Raw genomic sequence first — 21,151 nt, 5'->3', positions numbered from 1 at the left:
CACTTCAAAGAGAAATCTCAATTTGACGGATATTAATTGGGACAGGCCAAAGCAGAAGAACATCAGGCAGAGGCTAATGATTTCTGGGTCAGGATGGATGAGCTGCACTTCTCCTGCTCTGCCTCCACTGCAGAGAACCAGGTTTTCATGCTGCCCACAGATGCAGGGTTGAATGATTTGAATAAGCTTTGTATTTAGGCAAAAACGCCCTCGGTGATTGTTCTAGTGACGGAGAGTGTGTTTGCAGTGTGTCCTGAAGTTATATCACCAGTTATATAATGTGGACGACTGCCACTGAGATGTACGCTGGCCTTTGCAATTGAAAAAAGGGAAGACGAACAGAACTGTCTTGACTTGGATTAGTTAAAAGACTAGAGGAGAGGCCAAAACAAGATTCAGCTTTCATCAAGATAATTTTCAAGCCAGATTTGCTACAGCTGTTGTGCCAACTTCCTTAAAACCATCATAATCTCAGACAAACCAAATCATTTCAGTCTTCCACTGAAAAGTGCTATTGGTGAAGATTACATAATCTTTGATTGAGGCCCCTAAAATACACTGTATACCCACAGGGATGTATTTTTGGGACAAAATGTTAAATTTCCCCTTCAAACCAGGTTGAGAAGAATCCCGATCTTTTCAGGTCTAGAGTGATCAGAAAACCTTGTTTTCCAGAGACAGGACTGCCTGTCCATTAATAAACATAAAATAACCATAAATCATTTACACTTTTGCCTCCTCAGTTATTCACAGCACTCCAAAAAGTGTTTTTCACAGAGCTGTGGTAAAACATAACCATGGTAAAGCAGAACGAAGCAACTCTGTCGACTCTCCGTAGAAGATATTTTCAATATTATATAAACTTTTTCTTTGAAAATCTGTCTGGCATTATTTAATTATGTGTTGAAAAAAACCCAACAGAATACAGCAATATTTTAACATGATGCTCGCCATCTGAAGTGATGCCAGTGTAGCAACAACAGGACTAATGCCAGCTAAGCATCTAATCTCACTTCATACCAAAACACTCCCCTCACAGATGGAGTGATTACATAATAAACTAAGTAAAACAAACACAATTCAAACTACCTGAGGTTTAAATGGTATTAAAGTTGCCGTAAAGCAAATTACAAGATTTGCTTCTCAATACATTATATACGTGGGAAATGAGTTGCTGAAAGCATGCAAAGTTTGAAAACTTTGTCGCACCGAAATGTGGAGTCAGACCGTTAAACAGTTTCTCATCCATCGTCAGCTTTTTTTTAGGCGGGGCTAAAAGCTAGCTTCAGTACGTCACCGAGCTGGCCCACAGACGGTTTATATAACCGACCATCGCCCTCCTGGCTGTTCACTCTCCGGACGCACCGGCACCGTCCGCTACCGCCAGCAGTTCGCCACTCAGCATAAGCTCTGTGTCCTTGTTATAATTACACTCGATAACTTTTCCAGAGGTAACTCTGCTGTATCTAGTCCGCGGTGCAAACCGCTAACGTGATTTTACTCGGTGTAGAATAACGGTATTTTCACAAAATGGAGGTGGAGGTGGAGGGACATCAGTGAAAGAGAAAGACTTTCGGCTCGACCTGAGCAGGTTCAAAGTTTGAATTGACGTGATATAACGAATTGATGCGATGTGATGCAGCGTTGTGCATGTTGCAGTCGTTACAGAACTAAATCAACTCCTCCGCTCTTATTATCTCCACTATTGTAATGCAGGTGCGTTAGAAGTAGTCGGAGAGCTCGCTGTCTGCTGTCTCTGGTGTCCAGTTTTACTCCTGTGTTACAGCTGAGGGGGACAAGCTTCATTTATATGCATCTGTATGTTTCACTCATTGGACAAATACATTCGGATTCTATTGTGTTTTCCCAAAGCAGGCTGCTCCAACCTCCGGAGAGACAGAGTGCCAGTGGGACATCGTGCATAAAGTCACCCGAGAGGTTGGATGTCAGACGGACCGACCGCTTAGCGGGGAAAAGAACTGCAGCCACACGACTGTCATACAGAGCACTGAACACCTTCCAGCGAGTGGGCGGAGCTTCAGGTCCTCCAGGGGACACGCCCCCCCAGTCTCAGAGCAGAGAAGACTGATGATTTTCTCACGATTTCAAAGCCTAATTTAACATACTTGTCGGCGTTTTTTTTTTTCCATTCAAATTGGGATGGGTAGTTAACAACCCATACTTGTGTGGTGTGATGAACTTAAAACTCATTTTAATTTCTACTTTACGGCATCTTTAAGGAATATGCACGAGTGTGTTGGAATAACTGAGATTCTTGCAGCAACAGATTTTTTTTTTTGCTTCATTTGTAATCCATTAATTTAAAACAGCAGTTAAATTATATTTTAGTGTTTCACATCACTTGAGGTGGAGGGATGGTTTCTGTTGAATGGCTTTCTCTTGTGTTTTCCTTTGACTTGTCAGTGTTCACACTCCCAGATAGGTGCAATTTCTGGCTTCAGCAGTGTTATGAATGAAAGTGGGACACCTCCCATTGAGAACTGTGTTCCTAACCTGGCTCTCTGTGTGATCCCTATCCATGTGGCGTGTCTCTATTTTAGGACTCAAAATCGCCAAAACTGTCTCTCCAATTGCTAGTTTAAAAACTTGAATAACAGGAAAACAAAAATGGTGAGGTCATTTTTGTTTGGGCTGGTAATGTAGCACATTTAGTTGTGCCTTTGTTTTTGTTCTAGCTGAATATGCTGCTGTTAAAACGTTCATTGCAACTTTTCAAGCAAATTTCACGTGCCGGGCTCCATCTTTGAACATAACATTTCCGCAGCGTCCCACTTGTGCAAACATATGGTGTTTCTGAGCAGTAACAGCTGACAGTTCTTCCTCGTCTGCGAGCGATTTTATTTTGGAATTTAAATGGGAATGAGATGCAGTTGATTCTCATTACCTCTGGAGGGAGACAATCGCCGCCTGCTCGTTCTCATTTTCAGCCTGGGTGGTCCCCAACACTTGCCAAGCCTGCAGGGAAACAAAATACAGGTAACGGTAAACAGCAGGGTGGAAACCTGGACGCAGCAGCCTGGGTCCTCAAAGGGCTGAAACACAGCAGGAACGCTGAATACGATCAACGCTAGTGTTTCAGACGGATCGTAACAGAAGAGCTGCAGTGCTTTTAAACATTCACAACTTCACTGTAATTAAAACGTTCCTGAGGTAAAACAAGCATGCACACACTTATGATTAACTCTGGCAAGGTGTTTAGTCTGGCGTGTCGTCCTGAGATACTCCACTAAATCATCCAAGCAACAGAAAGCCATTTATTATTCAAAGAAGCTACCAGGGATGATGCGATGAAGCATGCCTTATCGCTATGAAAAGTGAAATGATACTCCTAACCTACTTAAATTTATATTTTATTATGAAATAGTCAGTTCACAGAAACTGAATCAGTCAGCTGGGATAGGCTCCAGCACCCCCGTGACCCTGTTCAGGATAAAGTGGTTATAGATAATGGATGGATGCTTTAAACACAGAGGATTGCTATTATGCAGATTTTCTGTTGCTTGACAAATAGATTCATTAAGTAATTAATGACTTCCACTCTAAAGGATACTGTTGAGCTTTTTCTCTGTAAACTTTAAATTTGGGTGTTCGAGGTCTGGCAGGTCAGATCTGTGTGCCAACACGAGAGGCCAGACAATGATATAACCAAAAATCCAAAATGTGAGATTACCAGATTACTCTGCAGGGCACATTTAATAACCTGTTCTAAAGCTAATCTCTGCAGATGCCTTTTTGTTCCAGCCTTTGAAACGAGGGGCGAAATTATTTCTGAATGATTCAGAGGTCCTTACAGTGGGGCAATAAGCCACTAAGCGCCCTAGAAGGGATTCTGGAATCGTATTAGTTCCATACACCGCGGGATAATCCTCTCCTCGGAATAACTGGCACATTTCTGTATATTCCAGGGGATTTCGAAAGTACTTCGTATGAAGGCTTTGCTCTTTCAGCTTGCAGAGAGGTCACTTCTTTTGAAATGGGGAGAACACAAAAAGGAGAAAAAAAAACCTGCAGAATGAGCTATTATTCAGCTCACTGGCCAAATGGAAATTCTCATCAAGAGAAAAGTTGAGTGTTTTTGCTACAGTACACAACTCTTTTACCAAAAAAAAAAAAAAAAATCCCTTGCCCTTTACAGGCAATCAACATCGAGCCTATGGGCGCTCCCCACTAAATCTGCTTCACATAGCCTGTGGTCAGTGAGACATTCTTCCTCTGTAGCTACTCACAACATGAACCTTGGGTTTGTGCTAAAAAAAAAAAAACCTGACTGATCCTGTGTAATTGACCGGTGTTGTTTTATTTGCCATCTTTGCTGCACGCTAACCTACCTCCTTTCTCAAAACACAACCCATCTTTAAATATGAATGCCTCCACGGTTACTTTGACTGGTTAAATAAGGAAAAAACACAAAGTGTGTGTGCTTGTGTGTACTGAATAAATTCACCTCTGAATCATGAGGGTCCTGCAAGACGGCCGCTTCCAGCAAAAGCACAGCGTTTGGCAAGTCTCCCTCCCGAGATTTCTTTCGTCCCTCGTCGAACGCATTAGGCAAGTCCTTATAAGGATTATCTGTGTGGAAGTAGTAACCCTGTCAGCAAAAAATAACAAAAACAGGGACAGTGGCAATGTCAGTTTCTCTCGTCCATATTTAAATGCAAACCAGGGCATCTGTCCTGTGTAGTTGTATATTTAAGCAAAGCTCCTGCAGCAGGAATCGATCTTTTCTGCTTCACATCAAACCTGGGCTCAGCTCCCCGGGGTTTGTCTGTTCTCTTTAAATGTTAAACTTTGCATTTTCAAACTGTGATTACCCTGGTGTGTTCCATGCTTGTGAGCCTGATGACTTTGAAACAGTTTTTTTCTTTAAGAACTAGCACTGCGCTGGGATCAATCAGAAAGCCCAGAAGTCTGATCTCACATGATTTCCTAATAAGAAGGTCAGGTGATGTGTGAAGTACAGCGCTCGACTCGTGCTCCTGCCCTGTGAAACTCGCAAATGTTACTTTATATCACTCTGATGCTGTACACACATAAGATTGACTGCAGGCTGTATTACATCGTGCTATAAAGCTATTTGTATGTATTAATTTAAGGAAAATCTGTTTTATCATAAATCTGATCATTTGATATATTTTAAGTAAAATCTAACCAATTTGTTGAATTAGTTTTAAAAAAAAATTTGTTGTGTAAACTTCAAAGCTGCACAGCACTGGCAGCTGAAGCTGGCAGCTTCTGTTTTCTTTGGAGCAAGCTTTCTGTCTTGTTTTTCTCTTGGGTTTTCCCAATTTTCTTGTAACGATCCACGAGCAGCGACAACTTTAGAGGAATAGTTTGACATTTCGATTGGACTATTTGCTAAAAGTTAGAGGAGAAGATCAATACCACCCTTTTCTCTGTGCATTAAGTATAAAACTAAAGCCCGAAAATGATTAGTTTAGCATAAACTAATCATGACATTATGCATCATTTGTTTATTCCATACAAAAATTTAAATGTGAAAGTTGTGGATTGTTTAAGTTAAAGTGACCTCAAGCCCCTTGTTCACTGCTGCTACTGGCTCCACTCTACTCTACTGGATTTTGGTACAAGTTACTTTTCCGGATTTTGTTTTCCACTGCCGATAGTAGCCCCTAAATGCGGCGTTGTTACTCTAGCTACACGGAATGAAACTACCATAACATCATCTTCAACATGACACACAAACTCATGGTGTGGTTTTGTGAGATTATATTACTTGAACTGTCCACTGTCTAAAAACAATCACGGCCCCTATAGTAGCTTGGCTAGTTAAAAATAGAGGTTTTGTGCAGGATGTTCCCTGTCACACATGCACCAATCAGTGGTCTACAGCTTTTTCAAGTTACCTTTTTGTTGTTGGTGATTCCAAAATAGTACCAGGTACTATCCCCAACTTTTGCCCAATGGAAAACGAAAAAACACAGGTGGAGTTGAGACGAGCCGACCCGGTATTGGCAGTGGAAAAGGAGCTTTAGTGTTCCCAAAGGTTGTCTGGCAACCTCACAGTGACAATAAGTCTCCAGTAACTTGTTTTTAAATCTCTAGTTGTTTCTGAAATCACTCCCTTGCTCACTCATTCATTATGTTGAACCCTCCTTCATAATTATAATCATGTTGTGCAGTGGTAATTTTTTACATCCACAAAATATGGTGCATTGCAATTTGGATTTATTAGCAAATAGCAGTGCACATGCCATATACACTACTTTTTTCATTCTATTATCACATTTTAGAGGGTTTTAAACACTATAAATTAAATTAAACACTCAATTAAAGTGTCCAACATGTAGTCAACCACATAATAAATGATTTGTGACACAGCCTCTAAAACAAATGAGATATAACATGTTAATCAGTGAACTTCAAAATAAGCATGCATGAGTCAGGTTTATTTTCACAAAAATATTCTCAAAGTCAAAGTATAATAGACTTCCTTTACATACCATTTGCTCATTAACTCATTTTAACAGTAAAATTGTAGGCATGCATCCATTGTTTATGGAGGCTGGCAGGATTTTTACATCAGCGTCATCAGGACAAATTTCTGTACATGCTGATTGAAACCTTTTAATGATAGTGACCTTCTCGTGCGGAGAGACAGAAGAGGGAATCTGCGCCTGCTCGTTTTCTGTCAGCCAGTTTCGTCGAGCCAGCTCCTCCCACTCCGCCTGCATCTTATCCCAGAACTCGGTATCTGACTAGAGACATTAGAGAGAGGGAACACGATGGAGGAAAGGAGGGTGGATAGACAGGAGAACGAGGGGAGGGGGACAGGAGAGAATGAGCGATGAGAGCGCAGTAGAACAACAGCTCTCGTAATTTCCCATCATCCTACTGTTGGAAATGTCACATCTGTCCGGCTCCCTGGCTGGCTGTAACGTATGTACAGCACACTCCTGATGACTCATCATATTTGCATGTCAAGGCAGAGTTTAATGGAAAAATACGTGCTAAAAATACAAACGACTAAACAATACACAAGATTGAAACCTGATCTCACATTTAAATGAACTGCCAGGTTATTTAAAATGGAAATTAATACAAACCCAATAAACCCAATAATTCTGTTAAAGGTTTTTACACCAGCAGTGTTTTTAAACACATCTCTGGAACGTGGCCTGAATTTTCAAATATGATCAGTTAGAAAACAGTTTCTTAATTGTGCATATGAAAAAATGTCAGACTGGGACTTTAAAGCCTCCATTTGACATTTGAACTGTTTTTTGCTAGTATTTCAATGAGCTAACCACAGCCTTGAAGGTTATCGAGGATGGAAAACCTGTCAGTTTATAATACCATTTCACTTACTTCCTGCAATAGATTCTCATTTTCTGTCTGAAAACCAAAGCCCATAGAGTAAAACTTAAATATGAGCTTATATTAGTCATTTAATTTCTTTTCACAATTAGCATTGTTTGTGTACTTTAATTGTGATTTATCAATAATAACCCTTGTGTAAAAAGACCATCTTTCAGCTAAAATTAGGTTCTGGGAGTAAAAAATGAAAGTTTAAAGTGTGTAACAGCATATAGATTCAGTAACAATGATGTGCTTAACAGTGGAAGTGAAGAAGTCAGGAGAAGAGATGAAAACGTTCTAAAAAGAAAACAGTGTGCAACTTCCACATTAAAGTGTTGTCATAAATGATTGTACACTTCAGCAGCAGTGTCTGAAAATGCTCCCGCTGTGCAGCTAACTGTCCTACACACATCGAGTGAGGAATCTGCCTCATTTCATAACTTTAGAACATGGAAGAAATTGTTCATTTGAACTTTGCCTGAAACCCAGTGTTTGATTAGCTGTAAGTGAGGATTGTGTGTGTCGTTGGTACAACTAATTAAGTTAGGCAGGCCTGGAAGCAGTTCAGAGAGGATGCAGTCAAAAGGCAAGGAAGGAACAACTCGAGGAAATATAATCATCAGACTTACAGTTGTTCTGTTGAATTTAATTGTGATAGCACAGGATATTATTTAATTTAAATTTGAAGAGTAAACCGTTTCTTATAGACAATGAAGTGATGATGCTTTGCCTATATTTGAACTTATTGTACTCATTCTCTAAAACTGTGTATGATTCTGAATATACATAGAAATGACTGCATTCATATGTTTTTCTAACTTGCCAAACTATCATATCTTAATGAATGGATTCCAACATTAGGGTTAGGTTGATTCCCCTCCCCCCTAGTTTTTTTTGGTCCACCAATCCTTCCAACGACCAGACATCAGATGGCAAATGCTGTCTGATACTGATGTATTTCCCTGTAAAGTATTACAAAATGACAATTGTTATTGGTTATGCGGACATACATATGAGTTAGATGTGAGTTATCTTTGGATGGAGTTTAAAGTCAGCTGCGTGTCATGTTGCATACACTTACATTTTTCCTGTCCTCTTTTGTATTCATGCATTGTAGTACAAATGTGCGGACTGTACTTGCTGAGTGTGTATAGTATTTTCACTATAGAGGCATTTATTGTTAGGGCCATTTTTCATGTATAACTCGCACGCGTTGCTGCAGCTTTTTTTTTTTTTTTCCTCCAGCTGGCTGATTCCATGATTCTTGGCTGTCTTCCTGTCAGGCAGTGCAAACCGGCAAGAATAATGCCAAACAGAGCAGAACAGCCTCCTGTGACTTATTACTACATGACAGCATTGTGTACAGTAAGTGTGTGTGTGTGTGTAGTGATACTGTAGAGGGGAGCGGGGTCAGAGATCTACTGTAAGGATGTGCGTGTTTGTGTCAATTGTGTTTACATCTCCACATGAGATGAGCCTTTTGATTGACATCGAGGCCAGAGCGTGGCCCCTGCTGGTGAGAGATGGCAGGTAATTGCAGTCTCTCAGACAAATTGCCTGAAGGTGAGACTCCAGTGTTTGGAGGAAGCGCAGTGTCAGAGGGTGGCGGTGGTGAGGCAGTATTTGTTGCAGGATTGAAGAGTAACTGTTTATGGAGAAACCATGCTGATTCTTTACAAGTTCTTATTGTACTGTGATACGCAGAATATCAGTGTTTTTGTTGTTGTTTTAATGCAGAATTTTTGGTGGAGTTTCATATATTTAGTTTTTGACAGTCCAATTTTTTTTTATTGAAAGTCATGAAAATTGTCATGATACAACTCTTGTAGCTGTGGGATACATCTTGGATACTGTGATGATTCAAAGAATAATTTTGCTATGCATATGATACTCAAGAAATGTTCCTCTTATGCTTACAGCTGCTTGTTTTGAAGTGGTGACTAAAAGTAGAGAAGCTGCAATGTAAAAATGAGATCTAAGTCTCTGGAGGGCTCATAGGTGCTGCGGTTTCCGGGGCGGGGTGGACGGGTTGGCCTTGCTCTACCTGAGGCAGAGGGAGGTGGGGCTGGTTTGGGAGGGGGTCTGTTGTCAAAGCCAGCAGCTAACTTTACAAGAGTTTGACTAGTTACAATAAATGTTACAAACTTAGCCGAACTCATCAGGCTGACATTTCTCTATTCTTTGTTTACAAGCAGTTGAGATCATCACTAACATGAGAATAAAAGGTCAGTCCACCTGACCAAGTGAGCATTCTCGGGTTAGTTAAGCTATCACATTGTCACTAACTACTGGCTTAAACCCCCTTCACTTTAATCAGCAGGTGGTGAGCTAGACCGGGGAGAATGGCTCAGGTGTAGATGAGTTAACAGCTTAAAACTATACACACTCAGCACTGCTACGTTCACACAGCTGTACTGCTACCGTCATACTCTGCTCAGGTGTACAGTTGTCGGCCTCACCATCGCACACATGCACTCTCGCTCCACTCGGATAGGTTTTTGCGTTTATTTGACTCAGACAATGTGAGGAAACATTTGGGTGCTGCGCATCAGTCTACTAATGGCAGGGAAAACCCTACTAAGCTTAGCTGTGATAATGGAAATGTTCCGATTTGTTGACGCAATGACATCATAACTTTTACACAAGGCAACGGTGAGACGTAGTTACGTACGTAACTAGTTGGTTCCAAAAAGGGGAGCAATTTCAGTTGTGTGGAAGTGGTTTGGTTATAAAACATCAGATGTACAACAAACCACAGAAATATGAGGGCAAACAGCTATGTTTATATAACTTAACATAACTATAACACTTATTTTGTTGCAATTGTCTGTTCTTGAAATTAATAGTCAAAACATTTTTCAGTATTTTGTTGTACTATCAAGAATATTATTGCAGAAATACCATGAAATATCGTATTATATTAGGAGCATGTCACCCACCCCATACTAATGCAAGTACCTCTCCACCACTGTTTTGATTGTGATGGATGTGTTTGGTAAAACTATAAGGGGTATTATAGGAACGCAGAACTGTTAGTCTTATGGCAAAATCACCGCACAGCCCAACTTCTCTTCCTGGCTGCCTGCAGTCTTCTTCTTCATGCTCATGTGAATGGTTCTCAATCGTAAGCCATTATGGTAATTTGCATAATATAGCCTAAATGTTTTCCATGATTTCTCACCGTGTTGTGGGCCTGTATTGACACTTTGACCTAGTTCGTCATCTCACTATTTACGTCGCATAGACAGTCATTTGTTTGAACTGCGAAACCCCATTTAGAGTGTGACTTATTTTAATAGAACCACAGGGTAACTACAAATTGCTCACGGTATTAAAACAGAGCAAATATAGGGACTATTCTTTTTTCAATTTACAGTAAATTCATATTTCTAAATAATGCTGAGAAGGATGTTTTTCAGCACTGGCTTTGGCAGTTTAATTATAAGGAACAAGGATACAGCGAGGTAATTTATATCCTGCGTATCACAGGAGTGAGCCCATAGCTGTGACTTTAATTTCAGCAGCTCTGATGAAGTGTTACGTGTAAGAGATGGCGAGTTTCCCGCTGCCAAACCCGGCACCACTGCCTGGAAATGAGCTGAGGGTTGGAGGTGGGGTCGGGCTTCATTAGTTACTTCATGAATACATTATCAACAACATGGATAATCATGACAACAGCTACACAGCTTGCACATGCCGACGGCTGTTTGTGCAACCCACTTTTAGCAAAGGTGTATTTCTATTTTGCTTCTAGATTCCAATGAGTGTTTCTTAGTCAGCTGGATGGAGGTAATATATACAGTGAAAATTAATATACACTGCCAAGAAGGTAGTTTGTAGAAGCTGATAATTCAGCTAAGTCAGGTAAAACACTGAAACCTTTGAACATGAAAAGAAAGGTACATTATTTTTCCCTCAGACCTTATTTTACATGGATAGTAAAATATGGCCAGCAGATAGTCAGCCAGTATTTAAACTGCAACATGATGCCTCATCCTGTGTTTTCTTGGATGTTGTACACATGCAGATGTGTGTCAGTCAGATGACTTGAAATAAAAATTGTAGTTCATTTTGCACATGAATGAGGCTTAAGGGAAATTTAGACATACAGGTTTTGAGGCTTTTGGCAACAATCAAACAGGCTATTTCAGTAAAGTGATAAAGTGACACATTTTTCATGATCCGCTTACTCTGTAATTGAACTGCTGAAATGAATAGTTAATAATCCATAGCTGAACATTCCTCCTCCTTAGATAGTCAGGGGTGTTTCAATTACAATAATTATGGCTTTAAGAAAATGTGAAATTCCTGGAGGGACTGAGTGACAGCTGGAATCTGTTTAAATCCCAAAACACAATCGAACAATTTGCAGATAACTCAAGTTAAATTTTCATCATTTTGTCGATGTGTGTTGCAGTACTTTATTTGATTTATTTATATTGAAGAATGGCTCATTGATAATCAGTATGTTATAGATGAAAAGATTGATTGAGTGATTGATTGATTTTGGGCTGTATAAATACAATGAAACTGACTTGATTTGAGCTTCGCTAAGCATCACACTGAAGAAAAGGAGTTGTCTTGAATCTCTTTGTGTGACAATTTTTCAAGTGTTTGTGCTCTAACATTATCTGTTTACATCAGCATGAGTTGTTAACTTGAGACTTGGTCTTTGGAGGAAAACAAGTTCATGAATAGGGGTTACTTATCCACTTTGCCCAGGGGGCTTACATTACAAAAAGTCTAATTATTTACCAGTGACACAGCAGACTCCAAAAAAAAAGAAAAGCACTTCTCATCTCCAGAGCAGGGCTAGCCTGGTCTTTCAATGTTAATGAGCCACCCACTACTGTGCTGCGTAGACCAAATCTTTGGTCAGAGGGACAAAAATAGGAAGCTGGAGTCCTGATAATGTCAATCAGAGAAGAATAAAATACATTACAGTGGACAGTGCTTTGAATGCATTTTGGCAGATTACCTTCTATATGGATGTCTTTGATAACAACACGTAGAGCCACTGTGTGCAGGGCACAGGAACTCTTGTGTAGTTGATGGCCACAAAAATTGCATTGAACTTTGAATTCATGACAACATTAGTTGAAGTCTGACCTGGAGTAGCAACCAAATGTACCTCCCTGTTATTTTAGGAAGAAGCATCCATCCTTCCACAGGACCTTCTTCCTGTGTTGGCATGTTTATCAGAAATTTGTGACGTATTTTACGGTTTGAACAAGTTTGTGATTCACAACCTTAACTTTCAGGCTCAACCCAATCACTTCACTTCACTTCAGCTCAGGCACAGGCTGAGAGGGTCAGGCTCTGCGCTGCGTTGGAAAAATGAACTGAGCGAGTGCGCGGGGGTTCTTGTACAGCTGTGGGTCTGATGTGTGTCAGATGTTTAACATACACAGCAACAGCTGTTTCACAGCGACCAGCTCGATTTACAGGTAAATCTCTATGCTTCCTGTATAGTTCAGCTAGGCTCCGCAGAATCACACAGGATTCATGGCTCACTGTAGAAATCGTCACTTGCCCCACCTTAGTAAGTGATTTGCTCCAAAGTATCACAATGTATCAGGGTATTTCTGAGATAAAAATTATTCATGAAGATATGACCAAATACTGACAAATATTTTATTAATTTCAGGAACATTCATTTTCAACAAACAAAGTGTTATAGTTTTATATGTCAGCATAAACATAAGTTTGCCTTCAAATATTAAGAAAAATATTGTTTTTAGTTTTGTAAAAAATAACAATAACTCAGCGGTTCAGATTTAAAAAAAATAAAATATAGCCACTGTCAAACCCACTTGTTGTTGCTGTGTGTACTTAGCGTACATCACATGATGTCATTATGTCAACACTTTGGAATATTGCCATTACTTTTTCTGCACTGTATTCACTCCTATACGCACCTTTGATCCAAGAAATTCCCTCTTTAGATTTGGATTTAAACGTGATGGGTTTTTGGCAGATGCATTGTGCTCATGATGGAAACTTTGCAGCTCAACAAGGAAAGTTTGGAGTTTAGTGGTCTGCTTGAGGGCATGCTGATGGAAGTGGTCGTGGTAGGTGACGGCATTACTCATTTACTCATTTACCCATCCGCCTTTCCCCCGAGAGGACTGTGGATTAAAACCACTGACCTTTTGATCACAAGGCTGCATCTGTAACTTGTAGACAATTGCACTGCCTCTGCAATCTCCAACTGAACCCACACTGCCTCAAACCAATATTCTGCAAGATAAAAGTGAACTTGTCCTGCTGCTGCTTTAATCAAACAAGAGGCCACACAGTCACCTTCATCTCATCTGTATCGCCACTGTGGGAGCGATTTCTCATGCCCCTCAGCCCAAACACTGTTCCCCAAAGTCACAGTTTAGCCTATAGCTGTTCCAGTGATTCTCTTTTTAATAAAAGTATGACATTGTCATCAGTTCAGATTAATTGACGGTGTCCTCATTTGACATGGGCAGTCACTCATCCAAGTTAAATATTTCTCAAACAGCTGCTTTGTAAATTCATTTGAAATCTCATCACAGCCGTTTAATTCTCCCTTCTCACAGATTTTTTTTTATGTGTAAAAGCATAAAACCTGATGTTTCTCATTAGTGCTAGCTTTGTAAAATGGATCAGATTTAAGGGAATAATTCCTTGACTGCTCCCTCTCTGGGTCCTAATTGTCTTACATTTGGCTGCTTTGTCTAATTGAATGAATCTGAAGAAAGGCTGTGTGCTGATTTAATGTTCTCTCTACCAGCTGCGCCATCTCTACCTCCATGTCTTCATAAGTATGAAAGAGCATGCATATGCACAGCTAAATGGAAATTACATGATTGAGGGCATTGACATTGACAACTGAAGCCAAAATGGCTGATCACTTGCCCTCAGAGCTCGTCTCGAGAGGAGGCCAGCACTCAGGCTGCTCGATCGAGGCTGGGAGATACTGTTACCAATTGATGCTCCATGCTCAGACTCTTGTCGAGGGCCATCTCAGAATCCCATCTCTTACCCACTCTCCAGATGATGTGTGTACCCAAACTGTGCAATAATTTGGGTGGATACTGCTTCATGGCTTATACAAGATATTACATCATTGCTAAGTTTGGGACGGGATCCCCAAGCGGCCCGATCCGCTCCTCTACCTTTCTCAACATCTTCCAGTGCCTGCTCTATTATTTATTGACCATTACACATAGCTCAATGTGCAACAGTCTATTGTAACCTTCAGTAAAGCTGAAGTAACTCAATAGTGCAGGGTTCCCTTCCATTTCTTGGGAAGGGAAATGTCCATTGAGTGCTTTTATTAAAAACAGTTTTTCTGGCTACATCTCTTATCTAAACTGTACTGTACAGAAACTCTGCTTTTTTGTTGCTTGAGTATCTGTGTGACGTAACCTTCCAAAAATATCACACACAAGTGTCCAAACCTACCGTAAAAGCCGGAAAAAAAGAAAATTCAGTCTGGATGGAAAATCTCATTTCACTCTGTCCATCTAATCACTGGATCAAATTAATGTACAAAGACTTTGAAGAGTAAAACATGATGAAAGTGCTTTGAGTAGAGAGTAAAGAGAACAAAAGCTGCTTCATCCTCGAAGATGTAGCGAGTTTTCAAGGTATTTTCCATCTTGTCATTACGACAAACCTCACTGTGTCCCTGAGAGCACGAGTACGTCAGGCATATTTAAAAACTCAACACATTCAGTGTGTCTAAACACAATCCTAAAATGAATTAAGCCATATCTAATTAATGTACTGTCACTTGTGATATCTGATATGTCTGACTAAAAAATGACTGACCTGTTTACCTTCCTATTGTTGGCTAGCTACGTGCCGTGAATATTTTTCTGGGTCAACCACCCAGTGAACTCGAGTGTGTGGATCTAGCACATGCTATTATACTGGCAGCTAGCACCACAGGGGCGAATACATCACAGGAAGCACAATCGGGATCATTTGACAAAGAGATAGAAAGGACTAAAAGAGTCAAATGGAAATGAGCTCCACGGGGCTTCAGGTAGATATTCAAACTGCAGGAGCGATTATGAGGCTACATGGGCAATGGCGGTGGAAATGTGATATTGAAGAAAGTTTCCAAGGCTTAAAGTTCACAGAATCCTCACTTTATTGCATCTCTTTATTTTTTAATATTTCTACAAGAACTCATGGGATTTTATTCCTCTTTCTCATAAAGTGCGGGGCAGAGTTGGAGTTATATCAGTTTCTATTGGAGAAAAGGTTATCTTTACTAAAGAAAATAAGGCTTAATAAGTAATATACCACCAATTTCTTTCACAAATATCTTTTCAGGATTAAGACTGGGTTGAGCTGGAGTTAGAAGAAGCTACAGAGGAAGACCTTTTGAGCTCTTTGGGATGGTATGCCAAAGATTCTATGATTCTATGATTGATTACCACTTTTATTTTTGTATCTCTGGGCAACATACAAAGATGAAAAAAAAAGGTTTGATAGACAGTTTTGTTTTGATAAAGAAGCCTGTAGCCCACTCGTCTGTTTTAATCAATTTCTCTCACCACGACTCCACACTAATACTCAAAAAGCAAATGATGTTACGATGAGCCGTGCACAGAAGAAAGAGGTCAGCTGCTGGTATTTGAAAAACCAACCTGGTCCTTCCTGTTAAGTCTTATTAAAAGTCAGCCATGGAGTTGACTCACTGTTGACAAGTGACAGATGTGAGGTGTACTAAGCAGCACTCTGCTTACCTCAACAGCAGCCTTGGCTCGCTCAAACTCCTCCTCCAGGGACTGATGTCTGGACAGGAGGGCACTCCCCCACCGCGGCTCCTTTGTTAGGCGAGCCTGTCACACACACACACACACACACACACACACACACACACACACACACACACACACACACACACACACACACACACACACACACACACACACACACACACACACACACACACACACGCGCGCGCACACAAACACGCACACGCACGCACATAATTCATAATATAAACATATATGCACAAATAAAATCCATGAAATATACGCCTTCACTCGGCACGTCACAACCACTCACGCACACACATCCACATAGCGCCTCACATCACGCACACGCAGCCGGAGTCAGAGGCAGAGACGGGCAGAGAGAGTGTGCAGGGTCAGCCGTCTCTGCTTTCTCAGGGACGAGTAAATATCCCTGCCTCAACAAAGCCTCTGACATGCTTGGGAAGGCCAGCAGAATTACTTCTGTCAGCTCCCCCTCCCTTCCCACACCCCCGCAGTCCCGCTCCTCATCTCAACAACATGCTAGCATCTCTCAATTTCACCCTCCACCCCAGCCTGGCCCCCTCTCATGTACCAGCACATGCAATATCAGACTCAGAAAAATGCTGATAAATGCTCAGTTACAGATGTGGACATGAAGCCTTCCTCTGCTGCGAAAATGGAAATCGACCAATTACACGCATGTGGGTTGGCATTATCAGAATAGGGTATACTTTACATGATTCCATGTTACACATTTAACTGCGACGGGTAAATGAGTTTGAGATACCATTTCATGCTCAGATGAGATATAGCACCACATTTAATGTAAATAGCGTTGACTATATGTATCCCAGGGTTAGCAAATCCATTAAACAGTCTGCGACTGCTCCGTGTGTCTGCAGTCCGTGACTTCCCCTGCTTGATAGTAAGGACAGTCATTACCTGTAACAGTTCCCATCTCCGTTGTACAAGATTACTACATGTTATTATTAATGGACAAAAGAAATTCCCTCATCTATTTATTGTAGATGACCACATTTTTATTTAGAATAACAACAGGCATGCAGTGTTCAAAAGAAAACTTGCCACAGTTACAATGTTCTGCAAGTGGCGTGTGAAGAAACTGCAGCCCGCTAAAGTGGGATTGTTTAAGGAAAAATCCACCCAAACATTATTTTCAAAACGGGTATTAACTGTTTCAGATAACACTTTTTGGTTGTTCTGGTTTTGTCTGTTTAGTTTAGTTCGCCCAGGTATCTGGCAGGATTTGGTGCTCTGAGATTTTCCCTATAATCTGATTACAGAACAATTTTTTAACTACCACGGGATAATATCAGCAGTTAATGTCAACCCCTGCTCCTAGTTTTCAGAAACAAAGAGGGAACATTTCGAGGGAAATTTACTGTAGGACAGGCAGTGACACCGTTTCTCTGGAACACAAGACTCAATAGACCAGAATGCAATGCAGCTCTGATGCTGTGGTTTGAATCGAAGGTGTTTCCTTGATCATCTGTTAGCAGTCAACAAGTGTTCATACGGTGGATCTGTATGTTCACATTTGATTTAAAGCATCAGGTGCACTTTATTCTCTTGGGTTTGTTGAATTGCATTGTGGAAAATGGAGGAAACCATAAACTGTTAAACGCCCCCTGTTAAAACCCCTTAGTTATCGGTGCTCCGTCAAGCCTCTGATTCTTGCTCTGTGCATGTCACTGCGATCAGTGACACATTTACCACAGAATAAATTCCTAGTCATGTTTGAAACAATGAGTCCTTGAATTCACAGAGGCAGACAAAGCAGCTTCTCATTTCTGGCTGGCGGCGATTGATTTTTGGCGGCTGAAATGTCAACTGCTAATTTTTCCAGCGGAGTTGTTTTAAAATGAGAATCTTGTAGAGGCCTTAAATGTGCACCTAATGTACATATACATGTTATAATACTAAATGAATAAAAGCTAAGACTTCATGTCTCTGGAAAAAGTTACAGTTTAATTCATAGATGAAGTTTAAAGCTCAGAGAGAGTGTGAAACTCGACTGAGGACACTTTTGTCATGTTACATAATACCAAAAATCTAATTCCATGCAATTACTCCAGGAAAGTAACGGATGTCCCGAGGTCTAACACTAAAATATTCAGGGTGGATTTTTCCTTTAAGCTCAAATTTTTTTAGCCACATACGTATTATTTCAGTATATAAATCTCATGCGAGACTTGTCTCCTCTTTGCATGCAGTCTCTGTGTGTGTGTGTGTGTGTGTGTGTGTGTGTGCGTGTGTGTGAGAGTGGTGAGTGAGTGCTACCTGACAAGCGGGAAACTAAAACCACTCCTTACAGTACCTCTGTCAGCGAGCTGCCATGTAATTCCTGAATGAAAACATTTTTGTGTTTGTTTGCCAATAACTTCCCTCCATCACGGACAGCTATCTTTAATCCCAAATCTATTATTTATCAGAGTGCTGAAAAGGTGATGTATGCTTAGCTGCCTCGGTGGGATCAACACTAATGGGCTCAGAGTAAGGCTGCTGAATAATTCATAGGCTATTAATCTAGTAATGCCATCTGGAAACAAGACCCCTTATGCAGACCCTACACAGAGACATCAACTAAGGAGGAAAGCGCTTGACATTTGGACCTCGTAACACCACAAAGGAACAATCTCAAGGCCAACAGTATATGTGGATTTCCTCAAAGGTGCCTTTTAGCTTCAATACAGTCACCTTCCCTTTGGTGTTTAAAGTCTAATTTAATGAGATGATGTGATGCTGTTTTACTGGTGCAAATGTATAAGTCTTTCAATGTTGTATGAAAGGAATGCGAAGGGAGTCTTACATGTCTTCCACTAATATACTGCCTGTTGAGCTGAAATGGAAAAATTGTAGGTGTTAGGACAAAATGATGGGTAAACAATCACGCAACAGATTAGATACAAACTTTAATATTCACACAACATCGACATGCAGTCGCTTAATAAAGTTAAATTCATTATTTCATGATATTAATATAATGGCTTAACCATCAGTCACAACAGTGTGTTTTAGAGGTGTGAAGCTTTCTCAGTAGACTTCAAGTGCACACAGAGCACACTGATGATGACTGCTGCCCGCTCCTGTCAGACTGAGCTCTTACTTGTGATGCGAGGGCACACTCTGGCTCGACTTTGGTATTTGCTTCCAAGGTGTTCTTATTTGATGAGTCTAAGTGGGTTTTACAGTCTATGGACCTGGAGGGGAGGAGAGAAAAGTTGGATCAGTGATACAACCTGTAAGCAAGAGACCTCTTGAGATGCTTTTCACATGTACTAAACAAGCATTAATATTTCTCCTCTTTAAAATCCATGTCACCTTGGCATGTTTGACACATTTTCAAAGCACGGTTCAAACTTCTGGGGACATTTGTGATCCAAAACAACTGTACTGCGAGAAAAGAACTGATATTTTTGTAATCTTTGAAATTTTCTATGCGTGAAAACTCCATGGTAAATGTTGGTTAGAGCATGAAAAAGGATACAAAATACAGCACTTGTTTATACCTGCAATAATAGATTTTTTTTTGTTTATTTATGCATAGAACAACAAGCTGACAAACATAAGTCGATTATTTACTTTCCTCGTTGTTGCTATCCACCTGATGGAGATCCACCATGTTCAGCAGTTAGTCCCCGTGTCTGGCGTTTTGTTTGTAATGTACAGTATTTTTTTTTTTTTTTTAGCTTTTTAGAAGAAAACAGGTGGCTGCTGCAGCTGAAACTGATGCCGAGTGAGAACAACCAAGCTGTGTGCGTGAAAGCCAAAACTATGAGCTGAGGCTGAGACAGATATTAGAGGAAGAAAGAACATTTCCCATACAAATATGCAGTTAAGTTGTTTATATAAAGATTAAAAAAAAAAAGAAAAAAAAGTAATCTATAATTACAGGTGCGTGACAAGACGCAAACTCATTTATCCTCCATAAATAGTAAATCATAGCACTGGCCTTAAATGTGAGCGACAGAGTAGTCCAATCCCATGTGGTGTAATTCTGTTGGATATTTGGTCATACAAATTTTGCTGTGCCATTAATTCCTGGTCAGAACATCAGAAAAGTCAGGACCTACCACAGAAACTCATTGGAAGAATTTTTAGAGGAGCGCCGTCTCTCCATCTTCCATTTTCTGTTGCCATTTCTCTCAGGGTTGGGAGTCAGGTCTTCCCATTTATCCAGTGAGCCAATGGTAACTGGTGACAGTGTTGAAATAAAGAAGAAAACAAATAAAATCATGAAACAAATGGTAAAATATCGGTTGCCCTGAAGAAAATCGGTTATTTTTGACCAATGCTGATGTGTTTTAGCTTTGGGAATTAGGGAATAAATAACTTCAATTTCACTTGTCATTAAGCACTGATGCTAAATTAAAAAAGAAGTAGTCATTTTTTACATTAATTGAAATTTTCAACACTGATTTTCAGTCATTAATAAAATCCTCCTGATTGCACAAACTGAGCTAAAAAGACAATTTAGACAATAATTCTGCTGACGTAAAAAAACAAAAACATCAACTAAACAGCTGCCCACAGAAGCAGGACATGAAGTTTAGCTTGTAAACGACTCTGGTTCTAATCAGTCTCAATGAATTATACACCACTGGAGTTTCACTCACTCTGCACAATTACTTAACACAGAAGACTTTAACCTTTTCAGCTGGCATATACAAAAGTAATTGGCCGTTTCCTCGTAATGTCTTTAATTATGATCCCTTTCATTATAGTAAATTGGCTCGGTCCTTCTACAGCCTGTCTCGGGCATTTGTGATGTGAGTTCCACAGGGGATGATGGGAGTTATGGATGTTGATTGTATGTCAGAAGTTTTGGGGTTGTGAGATATTTATAGCTTTTGAGCTTCAGGGTGGAGTGTTTGATGGCAGCATATGGCAGGACAGGGGATTTTTGGGGTCATTTTATAGGTGCACGTGACATTATTTGTAAATAGAATAGTTTAAATAAACGACTAGAGGACACTGAGGTCATGCAAGTGTGTTTTTAACTCTTAACCTACAGCTCTGGTTATGGTCACTCCCTTTTATAACAA

At 40.3% G+C, this 21,151-nt stretch overlaps 1 protein-coding gene across 2 annotated transcripts in view; it reads right to left on the bottom strand.

The window, feature by feature from the left end:
- pex5la (peroxisomal biogenesis factor 5-like a) overlaps positions 1-21,151 on the bottom strand; it is an 86,975-nt gene that overhangs the window by 10,821 nt on the left and 55,003 nt on the right. For both annotated transcript variants that reach the window (XM_069694750.1, XM_069694751.1), the window contains 7 exons: positions 20,180-20,300; positions 19,213-19,306; positions 18,916-18,945; positions 16,071-16,166; positions 6,621-6,737; positions 4,466-4,609; positions 2,906-2,976 (listed from right to left, as the gene is read on the bottom strand). In XM_069694750.1, the coding sequence (XP_069550851.1) occupies positions 2,906-2,976; positions 4,466-4,609; positions 6,621-6,737; positions 16,071-16,166; positions 18,916-18,945; positions 19,213-19,306; positions 20,180-20,300 (673 nt within the window). The remainder of the gene's footprint in view (positions 1-2,905; positions 2,977-4,465; positions 4,610-6,620; positions 6,738-16,070; positions 16,167-18,915; positions 18,946-19,212; positions 19,307-20,179; positions 20,301-21,151) is intronic.

This window comes from Brachyistius frenatus, unplaced genomic scaffold (assembly GCF_029030835.1).
Source record: "Brachyistius frenatus isolate BFR_SWC_R1_liver_20210118 unplaced genomic scaffold, ASM2903083v1 Contig_18, whole genome shotgun sequence".
Classification (NCBI taxonomy): domain Eukaryota; kingdom Metazoa; phylum Chordata; class Actinopteri; family Embiotocidae; genus Brachyistius; species Brachyistius frenatus.
This window is presented reverse-complemented; position numbering and strand designations above follow the sequence as displayed.